Consider the following 27,511-nt stretch of genomic DNA (forward strand, 5'->3'; position numbering starts at 1 on the left):
AAGTCACAGCCTTAAGTACAACTGGACGCTGAGTCCCCGAGGATCCTTGGAGCAAATCTAGGGGTTGGGTTTCGGGACCCTTGACATTTGGACTCACAGCTGGAATGGAGACTATATCAGTGGCTTTCAGAGTCACTTTAGCCGCAGAATCTTTTGCTCACAGAAGTCCAAAGCATAGATGCTCTGGTTGAAAGGGGAATCCCTCCCAGATTCTTCCAGACCTCCTCTGTTCCAGTTGACCAGAACTGTGAACTCAGATTTTGGGAAACGATTATTTCTTTCTTCCCTATTTGCTGAGAGTCTGCCCTTCAGTGAGTTTTGCCTTCCTTGGTGTTTTTACACTCACTGTAAAGAAACAGGGGCTTCCCTCGCGGTTCAGCTGGTAATGAATCTGCCTGCAGTGCAGAAGACCTGGGTTCGACCCCTGGGTTGGGAAGATCCCCTGGAGAAGGGAAAGGCTACCCACTCCAGTATTCTGGCCTGGAGAATTCCATGGACTGTGTAGTCCATGGGGTTGCAAAGAGCTGGACACACTGAGCGACTTTCACTTTCATAAAGAAACAGAGCAAGTGCAAACATCAGCAACGTGGGAGACACAGCACTGAGAGCACGGGCCCTCTGGAGCCAGGCGCCTCCTCCGCGTGCCTCGGGCAGTCCTTACACTCCCTCTCCCTCTCAGTGAAACTGATGGGTGCAAAGGGTAAACGAAAGGATGTATCCAAAGTGCCCGGCCCAGTGCCAGACACGAAGAAAGCTCCAGATAAACATACAGCTCTTAAAATTCTTATAAAAATTAGAGTAATGTTGAACGTAGGAAATCAGGAGGTTCACACACATAGTGAAACATCATTCAATGTAGCTTGAAGGGACCTCCCTGGCAGTCTAGCGGTTATGACTCTGGGCTTCCACGGCAGGCGGCACAGGTTCGATCCCTGGCTGGGGAACTAAGGCTCACCCCCCACCCCCACTGCTGTCATACAGTGTGGCCAAAAAATAGGAAAAAAAATGCAGCTTGGATGATCAGACACTGGAGATGACCCTGGCCCAGACACCAGGCCCCTTTGCTCTGACCCCTCCTTTGTCAACCTTACCCTGCCCAAGGCCCTCACATGGCCCCATTTCTCTTTTTTTTAATTAATTAATTTATTTTTATTTTGGCTGTGCTGGGTCTTTGTTGCGGTGCATGGGCTTGGTTGCCCTGCGACATGTGGGAATCTTAGCTCCCCAACCAGGGATTGAACCCGTGTCCTCTGCATTGGAAGGTGAATTCGTAACCACTGGACTACCAGGGGAGTCCCAGGCCCGAATTTCTGATGGATCCGGGCATGTGCGGTTCCCGGATGTGCCCAGCCTTCTCCAACCTACTGGCCCTTCTCCTTGGAACATGCCCTCTTCTCGCCTTCACTGAGACTTTTCACCTATTCGCATTGCCTTCTTTGAAAACCATTCAGATCAGAGATGTCACATAGCTTAACCTTGCAGACTGCAGGAGTAAAAATAGGCCCATGAGTAGAAACAGGCCCATGAGACCTTCCCACTGCTGGAGTGTGGCAAAGACTTCCTGGGCACCAGCTGAATCCAGACTCAGACCACGGGGACTGTGTGATAGGAGGCAGAGAGGGCCCTGCAGATGGGTCTTGTCCTCTAAGGGTGCACTGGGATACCCTGGTGTCCTTGGCCACTTGATTTTCCTTTTGGCTGAGCAGAGCAGCTTGTAGGATCTTAGTTCCCTGACCATGGGTTGAACCCACCAACTGCAATGGGAGCTCAGAGTCTCAAGCACTGGACTGCCAGGGAAACCCCCTCCTTGGCCTTTCGTTTGCTACCCAGAAACTCCAAAGAAAAGAACATCAAAAACAGAGAAGAACATGCTCTTGCCTGTTTAGCTCCTGCCTTCTCCCAGTAGTAGACACAATACACAAAATAGGCCTCGGTGGCAGGGACATCGAAGGGAGCAGAAAGCCTGATGATAAGGGAGCCTTCTTCTGGGGTCACCCGGATGTTTTCTGGAGGCCCAATGGTAGCTGAAATAGAATTACAAACGAGATCCATCAGTCTATGTAGATACACGTGTGTGCATGTATGTGTGTGTATATATATACTGTGCAGTGCCGAGTTGCTTTAGTCGTGTCTGACTCTTTGCGCCACAAGGGACTGTAGGACTGTAGCCCACCAGGCTCCTCTGTCCATGGGACTCTCCAGGCAAGACTACTGCAGTGCGTTGCTATTTCCTCCTCCAGGGGATCTTCCCAACCAGGGAACGAACCTGTGTCTCTTGTGTCTCCTGCATTGGCAGGCCGATTCTTTACCAGAGGTCTTTCTGCCGTATGCTATGCTAATAACATGTTTTATAGGCTAGCTTTTATCAGGTTTCCAGAGAGCTGGAAGGTTAACCAAAGGTCAAATTTTCATGAAAAGATTTTGTTAGCTCTTACCTTCTATATATATTTTCTTTTTGTTACATATTTTTTTATATAGATAAAAGTGGTGTTTGCAAACTTAAACACATTTCTCTTTTAGCTTTTTCCAATAGGACACACTTAAAGATAATAACATGAAACACTGCTATCACAAGGGCTTCCCCAGTGGCTCAGGGGTAAAGAGCCTGCCTGCAATGCAGGAGACTTGCAGGAGATGTGGGTTCAATCCGTGGGTCAGGAAGATCCCCTGGAGAAAGAAGTGGCAACCCACTCCAGCCTGTAAAAACCCACAGACAGAGGAGCCCGGCAGGCTATCGTCCAGGGGATTGAGGACTGAGCGACTGAACAACAACACTATCATGTATCTATTTGTTAAGACTTTTCATGTTCTGGAATACATATCACCGGAGAGTACTGTGATTCTGGAACACTATAGAAGAAAGACTATAGCCTTTATTAAGTAAGCATCTAACCTGTATAATTAACCGGAGGAACTCAGATCAAGGAACAGGTCATGTGCTCCAAGTTCTTAGGGGCCTGTTTCTGCACGTTTGACACACGCACGCAGACGATCATATCGCTGGGAACCGTCACCTGTTCACGAGAGGAGGGCTGGCTTTCTCTCTAGCTTCCACGCCCCACCCTGGGCTCTCCCAGGTTGGGGAGGGTTAGGCACGTGGTCTGGCCACCTTTCTCTCTGCGTAAAGTAACTGGTCCCCGGAGGGCCTGCACTCTTGCCCTCTCACCTCCTTTGTTATGGTGGAGGAACTAAGTCCAGACAGATACACTGTCGGGTGGGGCCCGTCTCAAGCCTCAGTGTTGTTAGCAGACTGGCCACGAGGAACAGAAAAAGCTTGCATCACACCCACTCACGGACGCTGGCACGCATATCTTCAAGGTGCCCTTCAGACGGTGAAGTCGCCAGAGCGCCGGTCAGCCCACCCATGTGCAGGGCCAGGGCCCCCTCCCCGCTGAGCAGATTCTCCACACTTTTTTGTGACTCACCCAAGGGAGTGGGTGTATGTGCCTGGATGACCACATCCCTTCACCACTGAAAGGTCAGCGCCCAGGAGTCTGATCCCAATGTGATGAGCCTGCCTCTCCAGGGCGGACAGCCTGCCTTCTCTCCAGGCCCAGAAGGAGGACCTGATAGGTCTGTGCGGTGACTACCGACAGCGGCGCCCACGGCCTGAGCGATCACTTGAAACCTGGCAACACGGATTTTACATGTGTGTCCGCACAGATCTGCATGTAACAACCATGCAAGGCCATCCCCATTTCTCAGAGGGGGCAACTGAAGCCCAGAGGGATATGACCTGCCCAGAGTAACAGCCGGTCAGGGGCAGCGTTGAGGTTTGAACCCAGGTTTACGTGATGCTAAAGCCTGCCCCCTTCAGCCACTGTCCCAACCCCTCTCCCCTCGAGCCCTTGGTAAGGCATCGTCACGCTGTTTACCCATCCTGACTCGACCACAAGTGCCGAAAGCAGCAATGGGCTCTGCAAACACCACTGGCTCGAAGAGACACTCTGCCAGTAACTTAACCAATGACACAGCCAGCCGTTTCCGGCCGGGAAGACAGACAGCAGCAGCTGGCTGCCAGGGGCCTGGTGACATCACGATGGGCCCTGCTTCTGTCGCTGCCTACTCTGTTCCCTACTAATCCCACTGAGGTACAGCTCAGATGTCTGGCAGTGCTCCATTCAAGGACAGAGGCCTGGTCCCCAGTAGATGACCAGCTGGCAGGGACCACCCTGCCTTCTCATCCCATCCTCAAACTGCTAGCAAATACTGATTTTTTTCCCCCCTTAGCTTCTTATTACAGGAAATTTCAAACACATAGCAAGTAGAGAAGACTGTAGCCAAAGAGCATGTACTAGTCACCCCATTGTACATCAACCGTCTTGGTCCAGGAAGTTTTGTTTCTCCTTCACCTTGTAAGGACCACCTTGACCCTCCCACTCTCCGGATGGTTTGGAACAAATCTCAGACATTACATCGCTGCATCTATAAGATATGTATCTTGAAAAGACCAGACCCCTCCCTTTAAAAAATAAACAAAATACCATTATAACATCTACAGTATGTGAACAACAATTGCTTAGCAAGTCATCAAATATCTAGACAGCAATCACATTTCCTCAACTGTCTTATACTTCTGTTGAGCTTGAATAAAGATCCTAAGAAGTTCCATACTTTGCATCTGTGTAGACATGGGAGAATCATCAGGCATAGCTGACCATGTAAAAAATGAATCGTTAAACCTGATGCCAAGAGCCAACTCATTAGAAAAGACCCTGATGCTAGAAAGATTGAGGGCAGGAGGAGAAGGGGACAACAGAGGCTAAGATGGTTGGATGGCATCACCGACTCAAAAGAGATGAGTTTGAGCCAACTCCAGGAGATGGGGAAGGACAGGGAAGCCTGGTGTGTTGTGGTTTATGGGGTTGCAAGGAGTCGGACACGACTCAGTGACTGAACAACAGCAAAAGGAACAAGGCTATGAACTAGTGTTTGATGACTCTGATGCTCCCTTCCAATATCCGGGAGGACATCTGTTCATGCAGTCATTCCACAGATATTTTCTGCTATGCGACAGGTACCAGTCAAGGCTGAATTAAGAGCTTTCCTGAACATAAAAGAAGTTGTGCCAGATGATGGTGACCAGTGAAGCCAATACACTATTAATAGTATCCCACTCAGCAGAGAGGTTGGCCAACTTTCTCAGTCAAGTGCCAGGGTGAATTTAGGCTCTGACAGGTCAGACAGCCCCCAACATAACTGCTCAGCTGGCCTGTTGCAGCATGGGAGCAGCACTGGGCAGTCCATCAATAGATGGGGAAACTGTGTTCTGATAAAACTTTTTAAATTGAAGAATAGTTGATTTACAATACTGTGTTAGATTCAGGTGTGTGTGTGTGTGTGTATATATATACCTTTGCATGCATGGTGCTAAGTTATTTCATTCGTGTCTGACTCTGTGTGACCCCATGGACCGTAGCCCGTCAGGCTCCTCTGTCTGTGGGGTTCTCCAGGCCAGAATACTGGAGTGGGTTGCCGTGCCCTCCTCTAGGGGATCTTCCCAACTCAGGGATCGAACCTGTGTCTCTTATGTCTCCTGCAGTATCAGGTGGGTTCTTTACCACTAGCGCCACCTGGGAAACCCGTATATACATTCTTTTTTTTTTTATTTTTTTTATTTTTTCGTATATACATTCTTTTTCAAATTCTTTTCCATTATAGGTTATTTTAAGTCCCCTATGCTACAGAGTAGGTCCTTGCTACTTATCTATTTTATATATAGTAGTATGTATCTGTTAATCCCACACTCCTAATTTCTCTCTCCCCTTTCTCTACTATGGTAACCTTAAATTTGTTTTCGATATCTGTGAATCTGTTTGTTTTATAAGTTCATTTGTATTATAGATTTAAATTCCCCATGTAAGTAATATCATATAATATCTATCGTTCACTGTCTGGCTTACTTCATTTAGTGTGACAATCTCCAGGTCCACCCACACTGTGGCAAATGGCATTATTCCATTCTTTTTTAATGGCTGAGTAATATTCTATTATGTATGATAATATCTATTATGTGATGCGTGTACACACACATCACAGTTCTGATAAAACTTTATGTACAAAAACAGGTCGATGGCCGGATTTGACCTGCAGGCTGTGGTTTAGCAACTCCCTAGTGTAGCAAATCACCCTCCCCTAGCCCCAGCCTCTGTGGACAGTACTCTGGTTTGACCATCACACCCATCTGGGTGCTGGTTATTTAGGCTGAGAGGCAGGACTTAGGCGCATGGAGTCAGTACCGCTTAGCAAAGAGCAAAGTGCAAACGTTAAAGGAATTTGTACCCAAGTCCCCTTACCATTCCGATAGTGTTCGAACCAAGGTGCTGTTGCCCAGGCAGAAACGAGGCCCCCGAGCTTAGCTCGAACACGTAAAGAGATGTTGAAACGCCGTGGGAACCCCTCCGAGAGGCTGTTTGCGGTAAAGTCACACTCTGTCCTGGTGAGGTTCGTACAATCCACCTTGCTATCTTCTTTGTTGACATCATACCAGTTACTACTGGTGCTGCTGCAAACGGAAAAAAGGATTTCACTTAGCAGAAATCTCTCTTTGATCACAGATCACAGTTCCCCCAGGGTTGAGTTTTTAAAAAATTTTTTTCATTGAGATATTCCTCACATATCACACACTGCTCTCACTTAAGGGGACAGTTCAATGGCTTTCAGTATATGCGCAGGGTGGTGCAACCCTCCGCATACCCGTTTTAGAATATTTTCATCATCCCCCAAACAACCCCCATGCTTAGAGCATCACTAGGCTACCACCGATCTATTTCCTATCTCTAAGGATTTGCTTGTTCTGGCACTTCATAGAAATGGGATCATAACTGATGTGGTCTTTTGTGATTAGTGCCTTTCACTTAGCCTGTTTTACTTAGTATGTTTTCAAGTGTGATACATGTTGTAGCACGTATCAGTACTTTATCCCCTCTTATGGCCAAATTAACGTCCGGTTGCATGTTTATCCATTCATGTTCTGACGGACAGGTGGGCTGTCTTTTGGCTATTTGTCTTTTGGCTTATTCACTTTTTGGCTACTGTGAATAATGCTAAGAATATTCACATATAAATTTTTGTGTGAAATTATGTTTCCAGTTCTCTGGGGTGTATACCCAGAAATGAACTTACCAGGTCATATAGTTACTCTCTTTTTAACTGTTTTCCAAAGCAGCTGCATCATCTTATGTTCCCGGCCACAATGTATAAGGGTTCCGTTTTCTCCACATCCTCACCAAGGCTTGTTATTATGACCTTTTTATTGAAGCCATTCAAGCGTCTGTATTTTCTCTGGTGACTAATGATGTTGGGTATCTTTTCATGTACTTACTGGCTATTTGCATAACTTCTTTGGAAAACCGTCTACTCAAATCCTGTGTCTCTATTTTGATTTGGCTATTTGCCTTTTAATTGCTGAGTTGTAAGAGTTCTTTTATATGATATATTCTGGATACAAGTCCCTTATTAGATATATGGTTTGCAAATATTTTCTCCCATTTTGTTCCACAGCCAATGTTAATGCTTCAAACTCAGCCTCTGTAGCCTATGTCTTAGAACCGATACTGTGTTCATGCAACCACACCCCAGTTTCTCACTGGTGTAGAGCTTTGTTTTCACCCCATAGTTGCCCATTTAAAAAGAGTCATGGACTTCCCTGGTGGTACAGTGGATAGGAATCTCCCTGCCAGTGCAGGGGACAAGGGTTCGATCCCTGGTCTGGGGAGATTTCACATGCTGCGGAGCAACTAAGCCTGTGTGTGCCACAGGCTACTGAGCCTGTACTCTGGAGCCCGCCAGCCTCAACTACTGAGCCCACGGGCTGCAATGCCTTAAGTTGCAAGCCTACAGTACGTGGTCTCCAACAAGATAAGCAAGCACAGTGAGAAGCCCACACGATGCAATGAAGAGCAGCCCACCGCTCGTTGCAAATGGAGAAAGCCTGCACAACAACGAAGACCCAGTGCAACCAGGAAAGAATAAACCATTTGTAAAAAATAGAGTCCTGCCCACAAGGAAACCTTGCTGCCTGTAAGGCCATGCATCCTTGTAACTGAGAATGTACCCCCTGTTCCGATACCACATGCCCATGCGGGATTCTATTACTAATCCCCGACTCTGAGCTCTGTCCTAAGGTGACAGACTTGAGAAAAGGCCGAGGGGTGACTCCAGAAGCCTCAGTGGGGGCAGCAGGGAGTGTCCCCTTGAGAGACAGGCTGTGCCCTGGACAGCAACTCTGGCCTGGAAAGCAGGGCCAGGGGAGACAGGAGAGATGAGGCTGGGGTCACAGCCACCAGCTCTCCCACACCACGTGGGCTTCTAAGGGTCTCTCTGACCCAGTCTGGAGACTCAGCTTCTGCTAAAGTGGCAGGTAACCCGATGAAAGTGATATCAATACATGTGGCCAAGGCTTCCACCGAAGATGCCCACCAGACTCACACACCACTGTACCTTGGAGTCCTGGGACCTAATTGGGAAAGGGATCACAAACCACAGGCGCCCCCTCTCAGACTGGGGGCTGTGCTACAGAAGCAGGTGGGTGATTTTTTTTTTAAAGTTACACAGATACCTGAAGGTACTCTCACCTTCTCCCTGCCAATTCCAGCTGTTGAACTGGGGCAAAAGGCCCCCTCTGGGATTAGCCGGGGAACTGACCTACCATGTTCCACCTCCTCCCCTCTCCTCCAAACTTGTCCGTTTTGGATTTATCCCAAGGATGCAAGGATTTTTTCCAATATTCACAAATTAATCAGTGATATGCCACATCAACAAACTGAAGAACAAAAACCATACCATCATCTCAACAGATGAAGAAAAAGCTTTTGACAAAATTTAACAGCCATTTATGATAAAAAAAACTCTCCAGAAAGTGGGCATAGAGGGAACACATGGCAACACAACATAGGCCATTTATGACAAACCTACAGCTAACATCACAGTCAGTGGTGAAAAGCTGAAAGCATTTCCTCTAAGATCAGGCACAGGACAAGGATGTCCACTCTCAGCACTTTTTAAACACAGTTATGGAAGTCCTAGCTACAGCAATCAGAGAAGAAAAAGAGATAAAAGGAATCCAGATTGGAAAAGAATAGGTTAAACTGTCACTGTTGCAGATGACACGACATTACACACAGAAAATCCTAAAGATGCTACCAGAAAACTACTAGAGCTCATAAATGAACTTGGTAAAGTTGCAGGTTACAAAATTAATACACAGAAATCTGTTGCATTTCTGTATGTTATTTCTGTACATTCAGAACTACTTTTTTAAAGTGTTTCTTAAGAACGGGGTTTAAAACGGCACAAACCATCCAAATTTAAATGACAGCTGACACTGTTTGGCTCCCCATCTATTTGTAAAGGGTAAAAATAAATTGCTGTGGGCCCCATTTAAATGGATAATGCAATGAACACAGCCTCATGGCATGACACCGCCCAGGCCTGGAGCCCCAGCCTCTTGCCCCAGCCTATGATGAATCAGCCAGTCTGAGCAATACCCAGCAAGCGGTCCTGGCTCCTGGCAATGTGTTCATATGGACAGCCTCTGTCCCCCAATTTGTCTAATTTTGAAAGCAACCTCAATCATGAGAGGGAGCACAGCCTCGTGATTAAACACATGGACTCTAGAGCCAGAATACCCAGGTTCAAACCCAGTTACTTCACTTCTCTGTTCCTCAGTCTCTTGATCTATAAGATGGGGATGCGCTAGAGCATCTGATTCTTAGGATTGTCTTGAAGGTTGATCTCGTGGACAAGAGGAAAATGCCTGGACCAGGGCCTGGGGTTTCTACTCAGTTCAGTTCAGTTGCTCAGTCATGTCCGACTCTTTGCGACCCCATGGACTGCAGCACACCAGGCTTCCCTGTCCATCACCAACTCCTGGAGCTTACTCAAACTCATGGAGTCACTGATGCCATCCAACCATCTCATCCTCTGTCATCCCCTTCTCCTCCTGCCTTCAATCTTTCCCAGCATCAGGGTCTTTTCAAATGAAAAGGCAGCGGTGCCTACTAAGCACCATCTAAAAATATTTATTAACAACCTGAGCAACCAATGATTTCCCTGTTCACCTTCTGTTACATCATTTCCAGAAATGATTAAGTAAGTCTGTCCTCTGTGAACCCAGCAAGTCCTCTTCCAGAAATGGATGAAAACAGTCATCAATGATTTCGGTTTGAGGACATTACTTTTAATAGTCACAAACTGTCAACTACACCACTCGTGGGTGGGGAAAAGTAAAAAAAAAAAAATCATGAGTGATACATCATATAACAAAACATAAAATAAAAATGTTCACACTGAAATAACTGTAGGAAAAAATATTCACAAGCTTAACTACATTAAGTTAAAAGGGGAAAAAAAAGGAAGCAGGACCCAGAGGTGTGACTCTAGTCTTGTTTCAGTCTCACACAGATGCTGGCATATTTGCAAACAAGTCCATGTATTTAGAAAAAACGTCTAGAGAGAAATACACTAAAACAAGAATAGTGATTTGTCTTGGACCCCAGGTTGCTTTAATTTTGTACTTTTTACTTTTCTGGGTTTTCCAGATTTTCTATAAAGAAGGTGCTTTGCTATTAAAATTAGAAAAACGTGAAGTTAAGAGAAAAAAGTGAAGTTAAGAAAAAAGGGGTTGGGAAGACTGGGGTGGGCAGGCCCTGGCGTGGCAAGAGGCCAAGTGGGGTGTGACCTAGAAAGGGCCCGGCTCTCTGCCTGCCTTTATTTTCAAGAAAAAACAGAAATTCGGTTCTTTTTTTAAAGTGAAATTTCCAGATTTGTAAATGTTAACACTAGTTAGGAAAACAACAACAGCAACAACAACAAAAAACCATTGTGGGCCAAACAGACTCTAGGCCAGAGGATCTGCCACCTCAGATTTAAACTTAAAATTTTCGCACAATGTGTTCTATGTAATTTTGGCTTTGCTGGCATGACTGTCAAAAAATGAAGGCACATTCATTTAAAGTTACAGTGATGTTTCCTGGAGAGAAACAGAATGGAAAATTTAAAGTTCCATGAGCCTCAGAATTAAATTACTTCATGTAACTAAAAGGTCCTAAACTTGTGAAAGTATCTAAAAACAGACCAGCAAAAAAAATCAAAGGCCCTCTTCCACAATCAAGTCTGTAATTTGAAAAGAAAACATAAAAATTCGCCTCTGTTTGAGTTTTCATGAGCCCTCAGCTTTTCCAAACAGGGATGATGCGTGAATGCGTGTGCATGCTGTCGCTCGTCGTGTCCGACTCTGTGACACCATGGACTACAGCCCGCCAGGTTCCTCTGTCTGTGGGATTCTCCAGAGAAGAATACTGGAGTGGGTTACCATTTCCTCCTCTAGGGGAATCTTCCTGACCCAGGGATCAAAGCCAAATCTCTTACGTTTCCTGCACTGGAGGGCGGGTTCTTTACCACTAGAACGCTAAACAGGAACATTCACATTCAACTCTGTTTCCTTTACCAAAACCAGCCCCTAACCTGAAAAAAATATCTTACAAAATGCTTTCCCAATAGAAAACAGAGTGAAACAGGTTAGTCTGTGATGTGAAACCGTCAAAGGCTTTAATAAATCCTTCTAGTGTCCAGAGGCCCTCTGTCAACTCATAAATGTACTTCCCCAATCAAGGCTGACAAGTGCTAGTGGGTAGATCAGCTGCGACTTCCTCTTACTGCAACCTTTGGGCAGCGCTCTAGGAGACTGTGTTCACTGAAGGTTGAGCGGGGCCAGCTCTAAGCAGGTGGCCGGTGCAGTGGCACAGAGCTGTACTCCTAAGAGGGTTCCTGACTTCAAGCTCTGATGTTGCCATCCTGAACTCCCCAAAGTTTTTGAACCAGGAGCCCCACGTTTTCATTTGGTACTGCGCACAAAATGATGTATCTGGTCCTCACGGACAGGTCTGTTTATTACAGATGATCATGTTTGAAATTTACCATCACTTAAGAAGTAGATAGGGATTTCCCTGGCGGTCCAGTGGTTGGGACTTTGCCTTCCAGTGCAGGGGAGGTGGGTTTGATCCCCAGTCTGGGAGCTAAGATCCCCAATGCCTTGAGGCCAAAAACCCAAAACGTAAAACAGAAGCAATATTACAACAAATTTAATAAAGATTTTAGAATACTAAAACCACCTTAAAAATCTCTCTAAAAAATAGACATAGATAAATGCAATCCAGAGATAGGCCTCAAATCTCAGTTTAGAATTAATTTTTACAATGTGCTCAGTCATGTCTGACCGTTTGTGGTCCCATGGACAGTAGCCTGCCAGGCTCCTCTGGCCATGGAATTTTCCAGGCAAGAATATTGGAGCTGGGTGCCATTTCCTACCCCGGGGATCTTCCCAACCCAGGGTGTGTCTTGCATCTGTTCTGATAGGCAGACTGTTTACCACTAGTGACACCTGGGAAGGCCATCATTTTTTTAAGCAAATATTGTTACACTGAACAGTTAAAGATAAAAAAGAAGTCCTCTGGAAACCTCCTCCTCTAACAAATTAACCACTTGTAATTTTTCCACATGCCCTACCTGTTCTGACCACAGATTCATTCCAAATTGGATACAGCTGCACCTGCTGTCATATGACACATAATTACCCTTTTCAGTGGTCCCTAAGGGCTCATTCACAAGTTAACTTGACACAATTCGTCAACTTCTAGCCAATGGACATGAATAGACACTTGAATGTATATCTTCATGAGTGTAAGTTTGTTTGGTTTCTTTTTTTTTGATACAGAAGGTTGTATTGTCTGCCTGGAATAAAAAAAGTAGTATGGACATTCCCACGATTCTAAATGAAGAGAACAACTGACTTTTCAAGAGGGCTGTGCTCACAACTGATTCTGATTCAGCGTGTGTCCACCAGCCACATTCTCACCAGCACTAGGCATTCCCACTGTTAAAACTTTTGTTTATTTAGTAATCTAAAAATGACTTAGCCAATAATTTTTGTTTGTTTGTTTCGGCTGCACCTCAGGGCATGTGGGATTTTGGTTCCCTGACCAGGGATCAAATCTCTGCCCCGAGTATTAGAAGCATGCAGTCCTAAACGCTGGACCACAAGGGAAGTCTCACAATAATTTTAACTTGGTCTTCACTTAATGCATCTACCAAGGTAAACGACGGCTTGGATTTTGCCTTTCTCCTTCCTCTGTGTGTCTACATTGTAAATCAAGTGATGGCCAACTGTAGGAAGGCTTGAACAGGAGGTGAGGGAGAGAATGAGGGGCCAGAATAAAATGCAAAATGGATCACCAGCTTAGAAACTGGGAATTAATTGTTCATTAATTGAACAGCTTTCTTATTAGGCCAAATTCGGGCCAGAAGGCTAAATAATCCAGATTTTGAAACCTGAAGACGATGAAGACCAAAAGATACCTCTGGCCCTTTCCAGACAGGAAGCTCTTTCATACAATCTCCGCCTTAAACTGATGAATCAACTTCCACACAACTAAGCTGTCCTGTGGTGAGACAGCTGAGCTCCCTGAGGGTCAATATCCTTTCAGCCTTCGGATGAGTGGAGGGGTTGGAGGGGAAGTTGTGAAATCTCCATCCTTGGAGATTTAAGAAGTACAAGAGAGGGACGTCCCTGGTGGTCCAGTGGTTAAGATTCTGGGCTTCCAATCCAGCGGGTGTAGGTTTGATCCCTGAGCCGGGAACTAAGTTCTCACATGCTGCACAGGGTGTGGCCAAAAAATAAAAAGTCCGAGAGGACTATCTGCTTGTGACGACTTTGCTTACAGTGCTGCCAAGGAGCAAGAACAGGCAGCTGGCCTCAGGTTCTGTAACAATTCCACTCCCAGCTCCCAGGAAGAAGGCCAACAGAAACATTGCTTACTATTTATACTGCACCTGGTAGACCACCGGCCTCGGGTCGCTGTCCAGGGACACCGGCTCCCAGCTCAGCGCCTGCTGGGCGTTGTACAGGTGAACCTTCAGGTTTCCAGGAGCAGGCAGCTGGGCCAGGGAGTCTTGAAAGGGACAGAGAATAAGAGAAGGAGGGAGATGAGGGAGAGACAGGGAGGGTCAAGAGGAGAAAAGTCAATTACAAAAATATGTAATTCATGCGGCTGGGGTTTTGATATTACCCATTCTCCCCACACATCCCCTACGCCTTTAGCCTTTGACTAAAGACAGCCCTTCACCCTAGAAATGGCATATGGGGGTTCCCTTGGCTCTCTTCCCTGGAGATTGCATGAAGGGTTCCCTCAACTTTCTTATCTTGGTTTAACTATTTGTTAATCCCATAATTGATGCTTTTGAACTGTGGCTTTGGAGAAGACTCTTGAGAGTCCCTTGGGCTACAAGGAGATCCAACCAGTCCATCCTAAAGGAAATCACCCCTGAATATTCACTGGAAGGACTGACGTTGAAGCTGAAGCTCCAATACTTTGGCCACCTGATGCAAAGAGCTGACTCATTTGAAAAGACCCTGATGCTGGGAAAGATTGAAGGCAGGAGGAGAAGGGGATGACAGAGGATGAGATGGTTGGATGGCATCACCGACTTGATGGACATGAATTTGAGCAAACTCTGGGAGACAGTGAAGGACAGGGAAGTCTGGTATGCTGCAGTCCATGGGGTTGCAAAGAGTTGGACATAACTGAGCGAATGAACAACAAAAGATGGCACAGTTGACACAGTCTGTGGGGAAAGGGGCTTGGGGCTGCCTTTCCAACTGCAGGTTCCAGTTCCATATGAGCAGGTCCTGGCTGAGGCTTAATGAGGACACCTGTCTACCTTTAGGAGTAGTAGTGTTAGTCGCCCAGTCATGTCCAACTCTCTGTGACCCCTTGGCCTATAACCCACCAGACTCCTCTGTCCATGGGATTCTCCAGGCAAGAATACTGGAGTGGGTGGCCATTCCCTTCTCCAGGGGATCTTCCCAACCCAGGGATCAAACCTGGGTCTCCAGCACTGCAGGCAGATTCTTTACTATCTGAGCTACAGGGAAGTAGAGGCTGGTATGGTCCCACAGGGGAATTGGTAGGTGGCAGGGGGAGAGGAAGGAGAAAGGCTTCCCTGACCAGGAATTGAACCCAGGTCACAGCGGTGAGACTGCCTGTAGTAAGTGAGGGTAACATAAGAGCTTGGGCCTTGGTTTCTTCTTCAGGAATAAAGAATAAACCATAGTACACTGGAGAAGGTTCTGGAGAAGATTAACTTGATGGCTACTGGACAAGCATGAGACCCTGACTTTGATATAAGGAATATTTGGGAAATCTCCACAAATGTGTACACACACACCCCAAACCAGATGTGCAAATCCCAAAGACACCTGGGAGGGTGAGGACTTGTCTTCTGGGCTTCATGTGTTTCTCAAAGACTCCCCCAACGTCATAATCACTGAGGCTAAAATACAGATTCCCATGCCCCACCCCAGACCAGGAACTCTGCATTTTCAACAAGCTTCCCAGCTAATTCGCATGCACGTTGAGACGTTTGAGAACCACAAATGGCAGAAGAACACGTTCTGCAGGGAACCACTGCCAATGTCAGAATCTCCCCTCCTTGGCATGGCCCGTGATCTACAGGACGGGGCTAGAGGCCACCAGGGTGGAAGGCTTTTCTCTCGTGAGGAAACACATGGTGATGATAAGGCTTTCTCTGAGACCAAAAGGTTAATGAGAAACACCCAGAGCTGGAAAGTCTGAAAAACAGGCTATTCCAGAGTTCCAAGCAGGAAATTCAAAACACACATTTTCAGTAAATGCATCTCAAAGAAGGATGCCAAGACCAGCTGAGAGCCTGGCCCACCGTGCTCCTGCTGAAAGAAGTTGTGGCCTGGAGTCTGTGGCCACCTGTTTACTTACAGAATGCCCATCACTTTCACAGCTAAGGCCTGGGGCTGACCTTCCTTCCAGACCTTAATTCAACCAGCTACCTTGACACTCCAGCCAACTCATGTCAGGCCTGACGGAAGCCGGCCCAAAGATGCAGCGTGGCGGGAGGCTGCTCTTCCAGACTGGCCCACCCTGCTCACTGGGGCTGCTATGGCCCAGTGGATCCCAATGTGAGCTCAGGAAATGAAGTCCTGCTTCCAGGAGATGCTGTGCAGGGTCTCAGGGGGTGAGGGCTTGGTTAGGGCTGGGCACGGGACCAGCCAGGAAGGCCAATGTAGTGTCTTAACCCGGATTCATGCTCTTATTGTTCCTACAGGTCAGACAACAGGTCTCACAGGCCAAGGTCAAGGTGTTGGCATGCTCCCTTTCTTCTGGAAGCCAGGGGAGAAATAGTTCCTGCCTATTTCCTTGCTGAGAAGCTGCTCACATTCTTTGGCTCCTGGCCTCTTGCTCCAGCAATGCTGGGCTGAGCCTGTCTTGTGCTGCCAGCTCTTTGGTTCCGACTTCCTCTTCCAGCTTCCAAGGATCCATGTGATTGCACTGGGCCCACTGAGCCCAATAATCCAGGAAAATCTCCCCAGCTCAGGAACCCTCATTTAATCACATCTGCCAAGTCCCTTTTGCCACGTAAGGCAACGTGGTCACAGGCTCCGGAGATCGGGCTGTGGATCTCTCTAGGGACCATTATTCTGCCTGCCTCCCCCTCCCTGGGGAGGATTTAGGAGGCATCCCCTCTCTCTCCACCTCCCTCCCCACCCCCATCTAGACAGTCCGCTAAGAAGGGGAGCACTAGGGACCACCGATGTCTTCCAGCCCGCCAGGCAGGCAGACCGGAGGACAGCCTTCTCAGTAAATATCAGGAGTCTCCATCAGAGCCTTCCGCTTTCTGCACCTTTCATGTAACAGAGGTGTGGCCAGGGGACCTGCAGCCTGGCTCTCATATTTGAGTTTGTTGGCATCCCCTGTTTCACTGCATTCAGAGAAGAAACCGAGTCTCGGGGCTGTGGGTTTCACGCTGAAGCACCAGAGGCTGCCCTCTCACTCACACCAGCAGCCTCAGTTCGGCCCCGCGCATGCATCATCTCAGGAGGGAGGCCCGTTCCTGCCCGGCCTCCCCTGGCCACCTCCTCGCCCCAGGGGATGGATGGTGGGGGCAGGAGGGGGGGCCCTTGCACTTCGCCCTGCCTTTCTCTGGAGCCTTCTTTCTCCCTGGGCCACGCTTCTCCCCCACTCCCTTCAGTACTCTGCTCAAGCGCCACCCTATCAAAGCACTTTCCTGCCTCCCAATCCCCCTTTCCTTTCTCCTGGGTTTCCCACCACCTGGGTTTCCCACCACCTGGGTCCTGTGTTTACACCCGGGGGGTGGTGAGGAGGACCAGAATTTGACTGCCTGGGTTCAAAGGCCCATGCTCTTCGCAGGACCTTCGGGTGCGAAACCTCCTGCTCTTGGCAGAACCTTGTTTCACCTCTCTGTGCCTCGGTCGTCTCATCTGCGAAACAGCAATGATCACTGTGCAGACTTCAAAGGGTTCTTAGGAGGAGTGAGCGGGTTAATTTCACGTGTGCTGCTGAGACCTGCAGGAGCACAGCGTGACCGGTTCCTCTTCCTCAGATGCTAGAGCGGGAGCTCCAGGGAGGCTGGCTGTTGCCAGACTTGGGGGCTGTCCCATCCCCTGGAGCTGGAGAAGCAGGCTCCTGGGGCCTGGGGAACAACGGAGCTGTAGCCCAGTAACCTGCTGTCTCTCCTTCAGGGATTAAGCAGCCAGTTTCTGCATTTGTCCAGGAGAAATCCAGGCTAAGCTCAAGCTCTCTTTCTTGCTTTATGTGTAAGTCCTGCCTTTTCTCTGGTCTCGGAGAGGCTGGGGCAGGAAGTGGGTACAATTCTGCTTGCCGTTGTTCGCTCACTAAGTATCTGACTCTTTGTGACCCCGTTGACTGTACCCCGCCAGGCTCCTCTGTCCTTCACTATCTCCTGGACTTTGCTCAAACTCATATCCATTGAGTTGGTGATGCCATCCAACCATCTCATCCTCTGTCGCCCCCTTCTCCTCCTGCCCTCAATCCTTTCCCAGGGTCTTTTCCGATGAGTTGGTTCTTCACATCAGGTGGCCAAAGTACTGGGGCTTCAGCTTCAGCATCAGTCCTTCCAATGAATAATCGGGGTTGATTTCCTTAAAGATTGACTAACTCTGGACTTATCTGGATGGCTCTAAAGGGTCCATATATTTAGGGCCATATGACCTGCAGTCAATGGTGTTAACAAAGGCTTTGGGAAGAGAAGAGAATTTGTGGGCAAAAGGCTTTAGCTGGAATCCTGATCCTGCCACCAAGAACCATGGAATCCTGCCACAACACACCTGAGCATCAATTTCCACATGAAAAGTGAAATGACACCATCTCTCCTAGAGATGGAGTGAGTGAGGGGCAAATGCAGGACCACAAATGAAAGGCAAACCAGACACCAAACCACACACTGCTGCCTAAGTGTGATTTTTAAGATGTGCCTGGTGGCTCAGACAGTAAAGAATCTGCCCGCAATGTGGGAGACCTGGGTTCTATCCCTGGGTCGGGAAGATCTCCTGGAGAAGGAAATGGCAACCCACTCCAGTATGCTTGCCTGGAAAATCCCATGAACAGAGGAGCCAGTGGGCTACAAGTCTATGGGGTTGCAGAGAGTCAGACGTGACTTAGCGACTAAACAACAACAGTTTCAGGGTGTCCTGATGGATGGCTGCAGGTAGTGAGCTGCAAGCTGTTACCCAGACCAAGCCTCCAGTGACCACCAACAGAGGGCTCAGCCTGTGCTGACTGCTGGGTCAATGGTCTGACCTCGCGTGAGGCAAAACAGCGCCCTCCCCTCAAGACGTCTGTGTCTTATGAACATATTAGGTACATGGGGATCGGAGTTGCAGATGAAACTTAGGGCCCTACAGAAGATCTAAAGACAGCTTATCCTGGAGCATCTGGGTGGACCCAGGTCACCACTGTTTCTCCAGGAGCTGGAAAACGCAAGGAAATGATTCTCCCTCTAGAATCCTCAGAAACGAACACACCCCTAGGACACCTTGATTTAGCCTCAGCCCGGTCTGCATCTGACCACGACTTCCAGAACTGTAAGACACTGAATTCAGTTCTAGGTATCAAGGAAGTGACAACCCATTCCAGTATTCTTGCTTGGAAAATCCCATGGACAGAGGAGCCTGGCAGGCCACAGTCCTTGGGGCTGCAAAGAATCGGACACGACTGAGTGACTACCACACATCTTCACCGTAAGCTTCTTTACCGCAAGCATTTCCACTGCAGACACTTTCACTGAATAACTAACGGGCCGTAAGGCAATTTAGCTTATGTAAGTTGTAAAAGTAAATTTCACAAATCTCTTTTGATAAAAGTAAATTTTATCAAAAGGAAAATGATGAAAAATAAAAGAGAAACATAACATTGGCCATAATGAAACATGAAAAATAAACAACAAAATTTAAAAGACTATTGCAAAATGAAAAACATTTGAATACATTTAAAATGTGTGTAGATTCACAGCAATACTGTGCAAACAACTGATTTTATTCTGTGGGCTTTACGAAGTACTGGTCTTCAAAGTCTTTTCTTTTGTTTCTTATCATATATACATATTTTTTGTGTGTGTGTATTGATTTGTCTCATGGTTTTTCTTTTTCACTGACATTTCTTCTTTTGTTAAGCAAGGTGTCAGCTTCTAAACATTGGGACACGTATTTGTAACTGAGCTTTGGACCGTGTGTGCTGGCATATTGTCACATGTCTGTTGATAAATATTTAGTTCTATGGGAAGCATTGGTTCAACTCTGCACCTTTAATTAAGGCCATCGGCCTCTTTCTCTCCCAGGGTAGTGTGTTTCCTAATAAGAACACCAAGTCATCATCATCCATCAACTTGATAAAGCCATCAGCAACTTCACTACGAAATGCTTTCACATTTCAACCACTTGAAACCAAACTGTCAAACCAAGTTGTCAGCCAGTTATTTTATCTATTATGGCAAAACTGCCTGATGCCAATTAGTCATGTACTGAAAATGTCTGAGGTTGAAAATGCTTGTGGCAAAGGTATCTATGGCAAAGAAACTCACAGCAAAGACACCAGGCACAAATAAGTTTGTGCTATATTAAGGCACCAAGTTGGTGGTCATTGTTACAGCAACAACAGGAAACTAACACAGTCCAGGGAGGTGGACACCAGGCCTTTAATGGCACCCTAGCTCCTACAAGATAAAGCTCACAGTCCTAAGAAGGGTGCACAAAGCCCCACTCTGCTTCCTTCTCCATGGTCTTTGGGGCAATGGTTCACTGTTAATGGTAAGAAGAGAGAACCTAGGGAGATGCCAAATGTATCTTCCATACAATTACTGTACAATCACACCTCCTGTTCCACCTTTCTGCCCCAACTGGCTACCTCCGGTCCACCCTGGATCCAGGTGTTTGAGATTTTATACATTTTTAAGAACAGGCTCTCCTGGGTCTTAATAGCCTAGTTTGATTAACACATATCACACACAGATAATAAAGTACTACTAACATCAGAATTAATCATTTAATCTTCACAATCGAAGACCCCTTCCCTCCTGAAACCCCCTCCCCCTGAAGGGTGACTGACTCGTGTTGCTGTCGTATGGCAGAAACCAGCTCAACATTGTGAAGCAATTATCCTCCAATAAAAAACATGCAACAACAAAAAAGAAGACCCTTCAGGATCCTTCCATGGATGGGTCATTATGATGAACATCAGTGATCCCATCTCCAATTAATACCTTGCAGGTGAGGAGAAGTAAAAAACAAAAAACTCCCTGAATTCTCACCCATAACCAGGAAGTTGGTCTTGTCCGTAAATACTGGATATCAGCTTATCTACCTAGACCATTTGTCTCTTCCTAAAAAGAATGGTTTGATTTCCTAGGGAGCAAAATGGGGTTATTATCTACTTCAAAAGAATGGCTTAACAGCCTGTCCGCGTTAAAAGAGTAGCCCAATAAATGGTGGCCACTATGGTCATTTATAGAGTTTGCCCCCAAACATTCCTATTACGTATTACTTTCCACTGTTGAGGTTATGGACAAACAGGAGTTCCTTAATATACATTAATTTGCTATGGTTTTTCCTATGGTTGGGGATTTACTATTTTTCTCAGTGGTCTCTAAGCTCTGAGAAGCTTTGGATGTTCAAGTCAGCAAGTTACGGTAAGAGAATTTTGTGGCCTTAAGTACTAAATACTTCTATCAACCTCTGGACCACAGCAGACAAATCACAAACAATTCACAGACTAGTCAGGAGCAGCCCATGTATAGAGGACCACCTTGGAAAATTACCAACACCCGAATCTCATCTGAGGGCTTCCCTGAGCTTTCCCTTTCCCTTCTCACCTGAGTAGTAAAGAATCTGCCTGCAGTGCAGGAGACATGAGACCTGGGCTCAGTCCCTGGGTTGGGAAGATCCTCTGGAGGAGAGAATGGCTACCCACTGCAGTGTTCTTGCCTGGAGGGTTCCATGGACAGAAGAGCCTGGCAGTCCATGGGGTCACAAAGTGTCAGACACGACTGAGTGGCTAAGCACAAATCTCATCTGAAGGAAGCCCAGGGAAGGAGCAAATGTAGGTTGTTCAAGACTCGAAGCTTGAGGAGTAGAGTTAAGATACAAACCCATCTGTCCAGCTCCCAGGAGGAAACAGCCATTTAACTAGGAGCACACAAGGGGATGACAGAGGACGAGATGGTTGGACGGCATCACCAACTCAGTGGACACGAGTTTGAGTAAACTCCGGGAGGCCTGATGTGCAGTAGTCCATGGGGTCGCAAAGAGTCAGGGACGACTGAGCGACTGAACTGAACTGAACTCACTCCCTGAGTGCTCCCCAGATGGCTTAGCAGTAAGGAATCAGCTTGCAATGCAGGAGACAATGCAGTCCAAAGGGTGGGAAAGAGTCGGACATCAGGGAGCGTGGGAGTACACACACACACACACACACACACACACACACACACACTCTCTCTCTCTCTCTCTCTCTCTCTCTCTCACTCCCCTCTCACACACACATACACTCACACATACACACACTCACACATACACACACTCTCTCTGATGCAATGCTTCCCTTATCCAGGACCTATGGAGTTTAATGGCGTTGCAAGGGATGCTGATAAAAAGAAACAAGCCCAAACAACAGCTTGAGAATCCAAGGGGGAGGAAACTTCTAAATTCTTGAGACTTTTAAAGTGTTACTCAAACTATGGTATCAGTCACTTCATGAGAAATAAGCCAGCAAAACACAAACACAGAGTGATGCACAGAGAGAATGTTCTCAACCACCTTTTTCCTTTCTCTCTGTCTCTCTCTCTCTCTGTGTCTCTCTCTTGGTAGTTTGTCCCTGGCTCATAGGTATGGTCAGTTAGTGTCAGAGGTAAACAGGAGGCTGAGCTTAGGTGGGGCAGTCCAGATGGGAACAGCGCTAGGATTAAAATTCTGGCTCAGCTGACCCGCTGCCCACCGCAGGGCAACATTTCTGGGTTTTGCGCCGCCGCCCCACTCCCCCTCCTCCGCCGGCCAGTCTATCCGACCCCGGGGGAATGACCACCTGGACTTCACACCCGCTAATCAGACACACCCGGCCTCAGTTAAGATTGAGGTACAGTCACGATCCCCAGGACAGAGGTCCCCGCCGGTGGCAGGCCTCCCTGGCACGGAACTGCGAGGAAAGCAGGCCTGGACCTGGTTCTGGCTGCGCCCCACCCCAGGGAGGAGAGGCCAGGCAGCGCTACATTCAGGCGGTCGGGAAGAGGAATCTGTGGCCGGCGGAAGCAGCCTCTTCTCGAGCCCTGAATCTGGTTTTTCCTCTGCTCATTTGGAGACATTCAGAGTCGAGCCGCGCTAGCTTTGGGGGCTTCTCTCTTAAGAGAAGGAGCTACAGACTGTCCAGACTCGTGCAGGGGCAGCGCGGCCCGGGGCTCCTCCCGCCGCTACAGCTCGCGGCCCGAGACTGCCTGGAATCCACCCTCCCCACCACCCCCCGCGACCATCCCACACCCGCTTCGGGCTCCCACGCCCCGCGGAGCCCACCCGATCGGGGCAGCCCTGAACCCCTTCCACTGATCCTGGCTCCCCGCGGACCCCACCCGCACGGGACACCCCTGTTTACTGCCCCCCCCAATCAATGGGGGTTCCCGTGGATTCCCACCTACTGCGGGCTCCCCGCGGACTCCCACTCTCGAGACGCCGCCTCCGGCAGGCCTCGGGGTCACTCCGGCCCCGCTTACCTGCGGGGGGCGCCGCAGCGCCAAAGCCGCTGAGCATCAGAAGCAGCGGCGGCAGCAGTGTCGGCGGCGGCGGCCGCATGGCCCAGGGCTCCGGGCGCCGCACGCTCCGCGGCGCTGGGGGCGCAGCCCGGCCCCGGCGCGGGGTCGCCGAGCCGCTCACTTCGCCGCCTCGGCGGCCATGGCGACCGCAGGGCGCGCGCGGGGCCCGCCTCTTCCCGAGCCCCGCCGGCTGCAGCGGCGGCAGCGCGTCCTGGGGCGGACGAGCGCCCCGCGCGGCCGCCGCGCCCGGGCCCGGCCCTCCTGGAGCGTGCCCCGCCCCTGCACCCCGCCCGCCGCCGGGACTTTCCTGGCGCCCCCTACCCGCGCCGGCGCTCCCGGGAACCGCGGCCCCAGGGGTCCCCGGGCTCTCCGCGGCCCGAGCGCCCCGCGCGGCTCTGCGCGAGCCGGGGTCTCCCTGAGGGGCTGGCGTCACCCAGCAAGCGCAGAGCCGGCTGGCCCCGACCTTGGCTCAGAGGAGCCGGGGGAAGAGGGAACCCTGCCACCCGCCGCCTTCTGTGCTGGGGACGACGGGTTGCGGCTCGCGATCCTTCGGGAAAGACCCCTCGGCAACCAGAGCCCCGGATGGGCCTCGCGCGGAGCCCTCGACCCTCACCCCACCCCCATCTTCGCCCACTGCCCCCCGATTTCCTGGGATTGCACAATTCCAGAGTTCCTCCCTTAGGCTGAAGCTTTTGCTTGTTTATCAGACTTTCAAGTACATATTTAGCTTTTAACCCTTTTTTGACAGTAGGGTCGAAGGGTATAGGGGTTGGAAAGAGCCTTGGAAAGACTGATTGAAGGAGGGGAGCTTTGGGAGCTCTGGGCGCCCGGCAAGGCGAGGCAGAGGGACCCGCCCCACATTTCATAATGGTCTGTGGCTTTGGCCCGGGGGCAGGCCGTGAAGAAGTCTATGAGGAAGTGACCCCGGGAGCTGGGGGTGCGGGGGTGGGAGTCTGAGTTGGCTTTTATCCGTTGGATGCCAGCAAGGATTTGAGTCCATTCTGTTCTCTCAATATGAGCCATAAACCAAGTTCAGCAGGAAAGGAAGGAGGCATAAAAGGGAGGTTGGGGGGAGGCTGGGGTGGGGTTGCGGATGGGGGCGGGCGGGACCAAGGAAAGGGATCACGAGTCCCCTCGGATCGTGCTGGACATCCTGTGGGTGGCTTGGCAGCGCACTATTCCGTAAGTCAGTCAAGCTTTGCTTTTGGACAAAACGGAGAACTCTTTTGAAATTGGCCACTCTTGTAAACAGAGGTGCTGAGATATCTAGCAGTGTTTGAATGATGCTTAGAGTGAGTTTTTCCAAGACAAAGACATGGTTTAAATGTTAAGTGAAAACAGCAGAATCCTTGCAAAAATGACGCGTTGAGAATGGCTGGGGGAAATACGCCAAAACACTGGCCTGAAATAGGGTGTGGGATTACAGAATGATAACAGGGTTTCTTTACTTTCTTCTTCTTCTTTTTTTTTTTTTCTTAGGCTTTTTTCTTTTTCCCCCAATGGGCATATTTTCCTTTTATAATCAGGAAAAAAAAAATCAAGTTAAAGAAAAGGACACATGTGTTTGTGCCTCAGCCCAGGCCAGGGAAGGCTGGTGGTCTTCCTTGATGTGGAATGCTCAGGGGCAGCGACAGTGAAGCCTGTGGTCTTTGAGGGTTCTTGGAAACCCCCTGACAATCTCCTTCCAGAGCTTTTCTCTGCTAAAATGTAGAGGGTTTATGTTTTCCTTACAGTTCCTGGCAAAGTACTAAAAGGAGCCCTACCCAGTTCGCTGCTTGGGTGGACCTTCTGCTGACACCCCAGGCATGTACTATCCCCAAAGCAAGTAACTATCCCGCCCACCCCCGACATCAAGGCAGCTCGCCAAAGACAATTTCTCTCAGGGACTGGCATTTCTGCTTCCTCTTTCTCCTGGCTGAGAGACTGCGAAGTCTTGGAGAGATGACTGGGATTTCCACAGAATCCTCAATCTGAAGAGAATAGGAAGCGAGTCTCACTGGAATTGGCTGTGAAGGATGTCCAGCAACCACTGTCCTTTGGTTCCATCTCTGCCCAGCCAGAGCATCATGTTAGAGCTGAGTTTATTGGGTGTAACCTTTGTAAGTGGGTGACCCTCTGGCTCCCCTTTGGAGGCAGGTTTACTGAGAAACCACTGAAAGCAAACACCTCAGAGGCTCTCCTTTCCACAACCTCGTCCACGGCCGTAGAAGGGACTCCCCGCACTTGGTCATATGCTTTTGTGAAATCTGCCAAGTAAGAGCTTTTAACCACAGTCGTTCAGACATCTGTCTCTTTCCTCATCAACTTCTCCTTTAACACACTTCGAGACCATGCAGGATGGTGTTGGGGTGCCTGTGGTGTTTTCCAGAACTGTCTTGACATGATACAGCAGTAGCATTGTGAAGTTAAATGACACTTTTCTAAACTGTCAATACGAAGAAACATTTTGATTAAATCATTCTAGAGGAAAAGACTGAATTAACATTTTGTTCTTTCTATACAGCATATTTTATGTATTTATTTTTAAATATTATTATTAATTTTTTGGCTGCGCTGCATGCCTCCTTGCAGGACCTTGGTTCCCTGACCAGGGATTGAACCCTTGCCCCCTGCAATGGAGTCCTAAGCACTGCACCGCCAGAAAATTCCCTAGAGCATATTTTAAAGGATTGTTGCATGTAGAGGCCACAATTACACAATCAAATGTGTAGATAAAAGAGTATTTTGGGGCCATGCCTTGGGAAATGCAGGATCTTAGTTCTCCCACCAGGTATTGAACCCTGAAGTGGAAGCACAGTCTTAACCACTGAACTGCCAGGGAAGCCCAAAAGAGCGTTAAAGAGGTATGTCAGGCGGTTAACTAACACAGGTATTCTATTTTCCGGAATTTTTGCAATGTTAGTGGTATTCAGCAGCTTTAAAAATGTGTAACTTGTGATTTATTTTGTAATGCGAAGTGAATACTTTTGTGCCTGACTTTATACTCTTAGTTGGGTATTCTTTATGGGTATTATATGAACAAACAAATTTCAGCCTTACAAAACCTGAATTGCCTCATTCCTTTCCGTTAATCTGCTACCTTCTGACCTGCTGATCTTCCTGAAATGTTTTCCTTATATGAATAATCTAGAGGTGCTGCCCTCCCCGCCCTCAGGAGGGTGGGAGAGGGGTGGAGAAAGAAGCCCACATTGGTTGATGGCTTGGGTGCTTCTGCATGTGTTTTACCACTTCGGGCTGCCATGATTGCCGTGTCACAGATGAGGACACCGAGAAGAATTAAGTAACTTGCCTTGAGGTGAATTTATATGGTATCTGTGGCATCTTAAGTCTTCCCAGTTGGCGCTAGTGGTAAAGAACCCGCCTGCCAATGCAGGAGACGTAAGAGAAGCAGGTTCGATCCTTGGGTCAGGAAGATCCCCTGGAGGAGGGTATGGCAACCCAGTCCAGTGTTCTTGCCTGGAGAATCCCATGGACAGAGGAGCCTGGAGGGCTATAGTCCATGGGGTTGCAAAAAGTCAGACATGACTGAGCATATACTATCATGGAGTCCTGTACCAAGGCCACAGAAGTAGAGCCACAAGCAGCACCATCTCTGGAAAGGACTGAGCCCCTTTGTAACTGTTGCCAAAAGTCCCCCAGCAGGCATCCTGACCCCATATTAGGCAAAAATGCCCACAGTAGTGCTCACTGTAGGCGCCCTAACCAACCTTCCACCAGGAATTTTCTTGGTCTTGAGGCTGTAAGAACTGGCAGCTAACCCAGGAAATGTGTCGACTCTCCTTGGTCTATTAGGAGGTTGCCCCACTGTGCTCAAAGTGCCCTTATCTCTGCTCTTTGTTCTTAATACACTCATTCCCCCCTGAAATGCTGTGTGTCTGAAAATTCCTTTCCAACCGCCCTCCGACTGCCATGACAGTATGCATTGAGCTAAGCCAAAACTGCTTTTCCTCAAATTTCCTTCTTGCAGAGTTCTGAATTAGCATGGACCAGCGGATTTTTTTTTTTTTTTTTAAACAGGATTTAGAAGGTAGAATGTGGCCATTCTCCTCTCAGGAGACTGGGGCGGGGCGAGAGGGATTGCTGCTGCTCACAGTATTGTGGCTTATCTACTGGTGTCCTGTAGAACAGGGAGGTAGCCAGTCTCGACGTTTCCTCCAGCATCTGCTGCTATGGCTTCCCTGTCTCCTGAGCCAGGTGCCCATTTAGCTCCTTGACAAAAGCATCCCCTTTTCCTGCAAGGCACCCTGCTGGAGACTTGGAGATAGTGAGAGACTGATGGTGGGTTGAGCATGTCCTTGTACCCCCCTCCTTTCGTCCACCTTCTCTTCCCCCTCCTGCCCAGACTGCAGCACCAGATACAGAAAAAAAA

At 48.4% G+C, this 27,511-nt stretch overlaps 1 protein-coding gene and 1 long non-coding RNA gene across 9 annotated transcripts in view; one reads left to right on the top strand and one right to left on the bottom strand.

Annotated features, from left to right (window-relative positions):
* The window catches only part of IFNGR2 (interferon gamma receptor 2), a 31,443-nt gene extending 8,088 nt beyond the window's left edge, over window positions 1-23,355 (bottom strand). For both annotated transcript variants that reach the window (XM_005201116.4, XM_024993617.2), the window contains exons 1-4: window positions 23,104-23,355; window positions 13,817-13,949; window positions 6,297-6,505; window positions 1,879-2,024 (exon numbers count right to left, since the gene is read on the bottom strand). In XM_005201116.4, coding sequence (XP_005201173.1) covers window positions 1,879-2,024; window positions 6,297-6,505; window positions 13,817-13,949; window positions 23,104-23,182 — 567 coding nt within the window. In that variant the 5' untranslated portion in view covers window positions 23,183-23,355. The remainder of the gene's footprint in view (window positions 1-1,878; window positions 2,025-6,296; window positions 6,506-13,816; window positions 13,950-23,103) is intronic.
* LOC132346179 (uncharacterized) overlaps window positions 23,342-27,511 on the top strand; it is a 56,504-nt gene continuing 52,334 nt past the window's right edge. For 2 of the 7 annotated variants that reach the window (XR_009495937.1, XR_009495935.1), the window contains exon 1: window positions 23,342-26,437. This is a non-coding gene — a long non-coding RNA (uncharacterized lncRNA). The remainder of the gene's footprint in view (window positions 26,438-27,511) is intronic. The other 5 variants (XR_009495940.1, XR_009495942.1, XR_009495936.1 and 2 more) reach the window with 4 other exon arrangements.

Source organism: Bos taurus, chromosome 1 (assembly GCF_002263795.3).
Source record: "Bos taurus isolate L1 Dominette 01449 registration number 42190680 breed Hereford chromosome 1, ARS-UCD2.0, whole genome shotgun sequence".
In the NCBI taxonomy this organism is placed as follows: Eukaryota; Metazoa; Chordata; class Mammalia; order Artiodactyla; family Bovidae; genus Bos; species Bos taurus.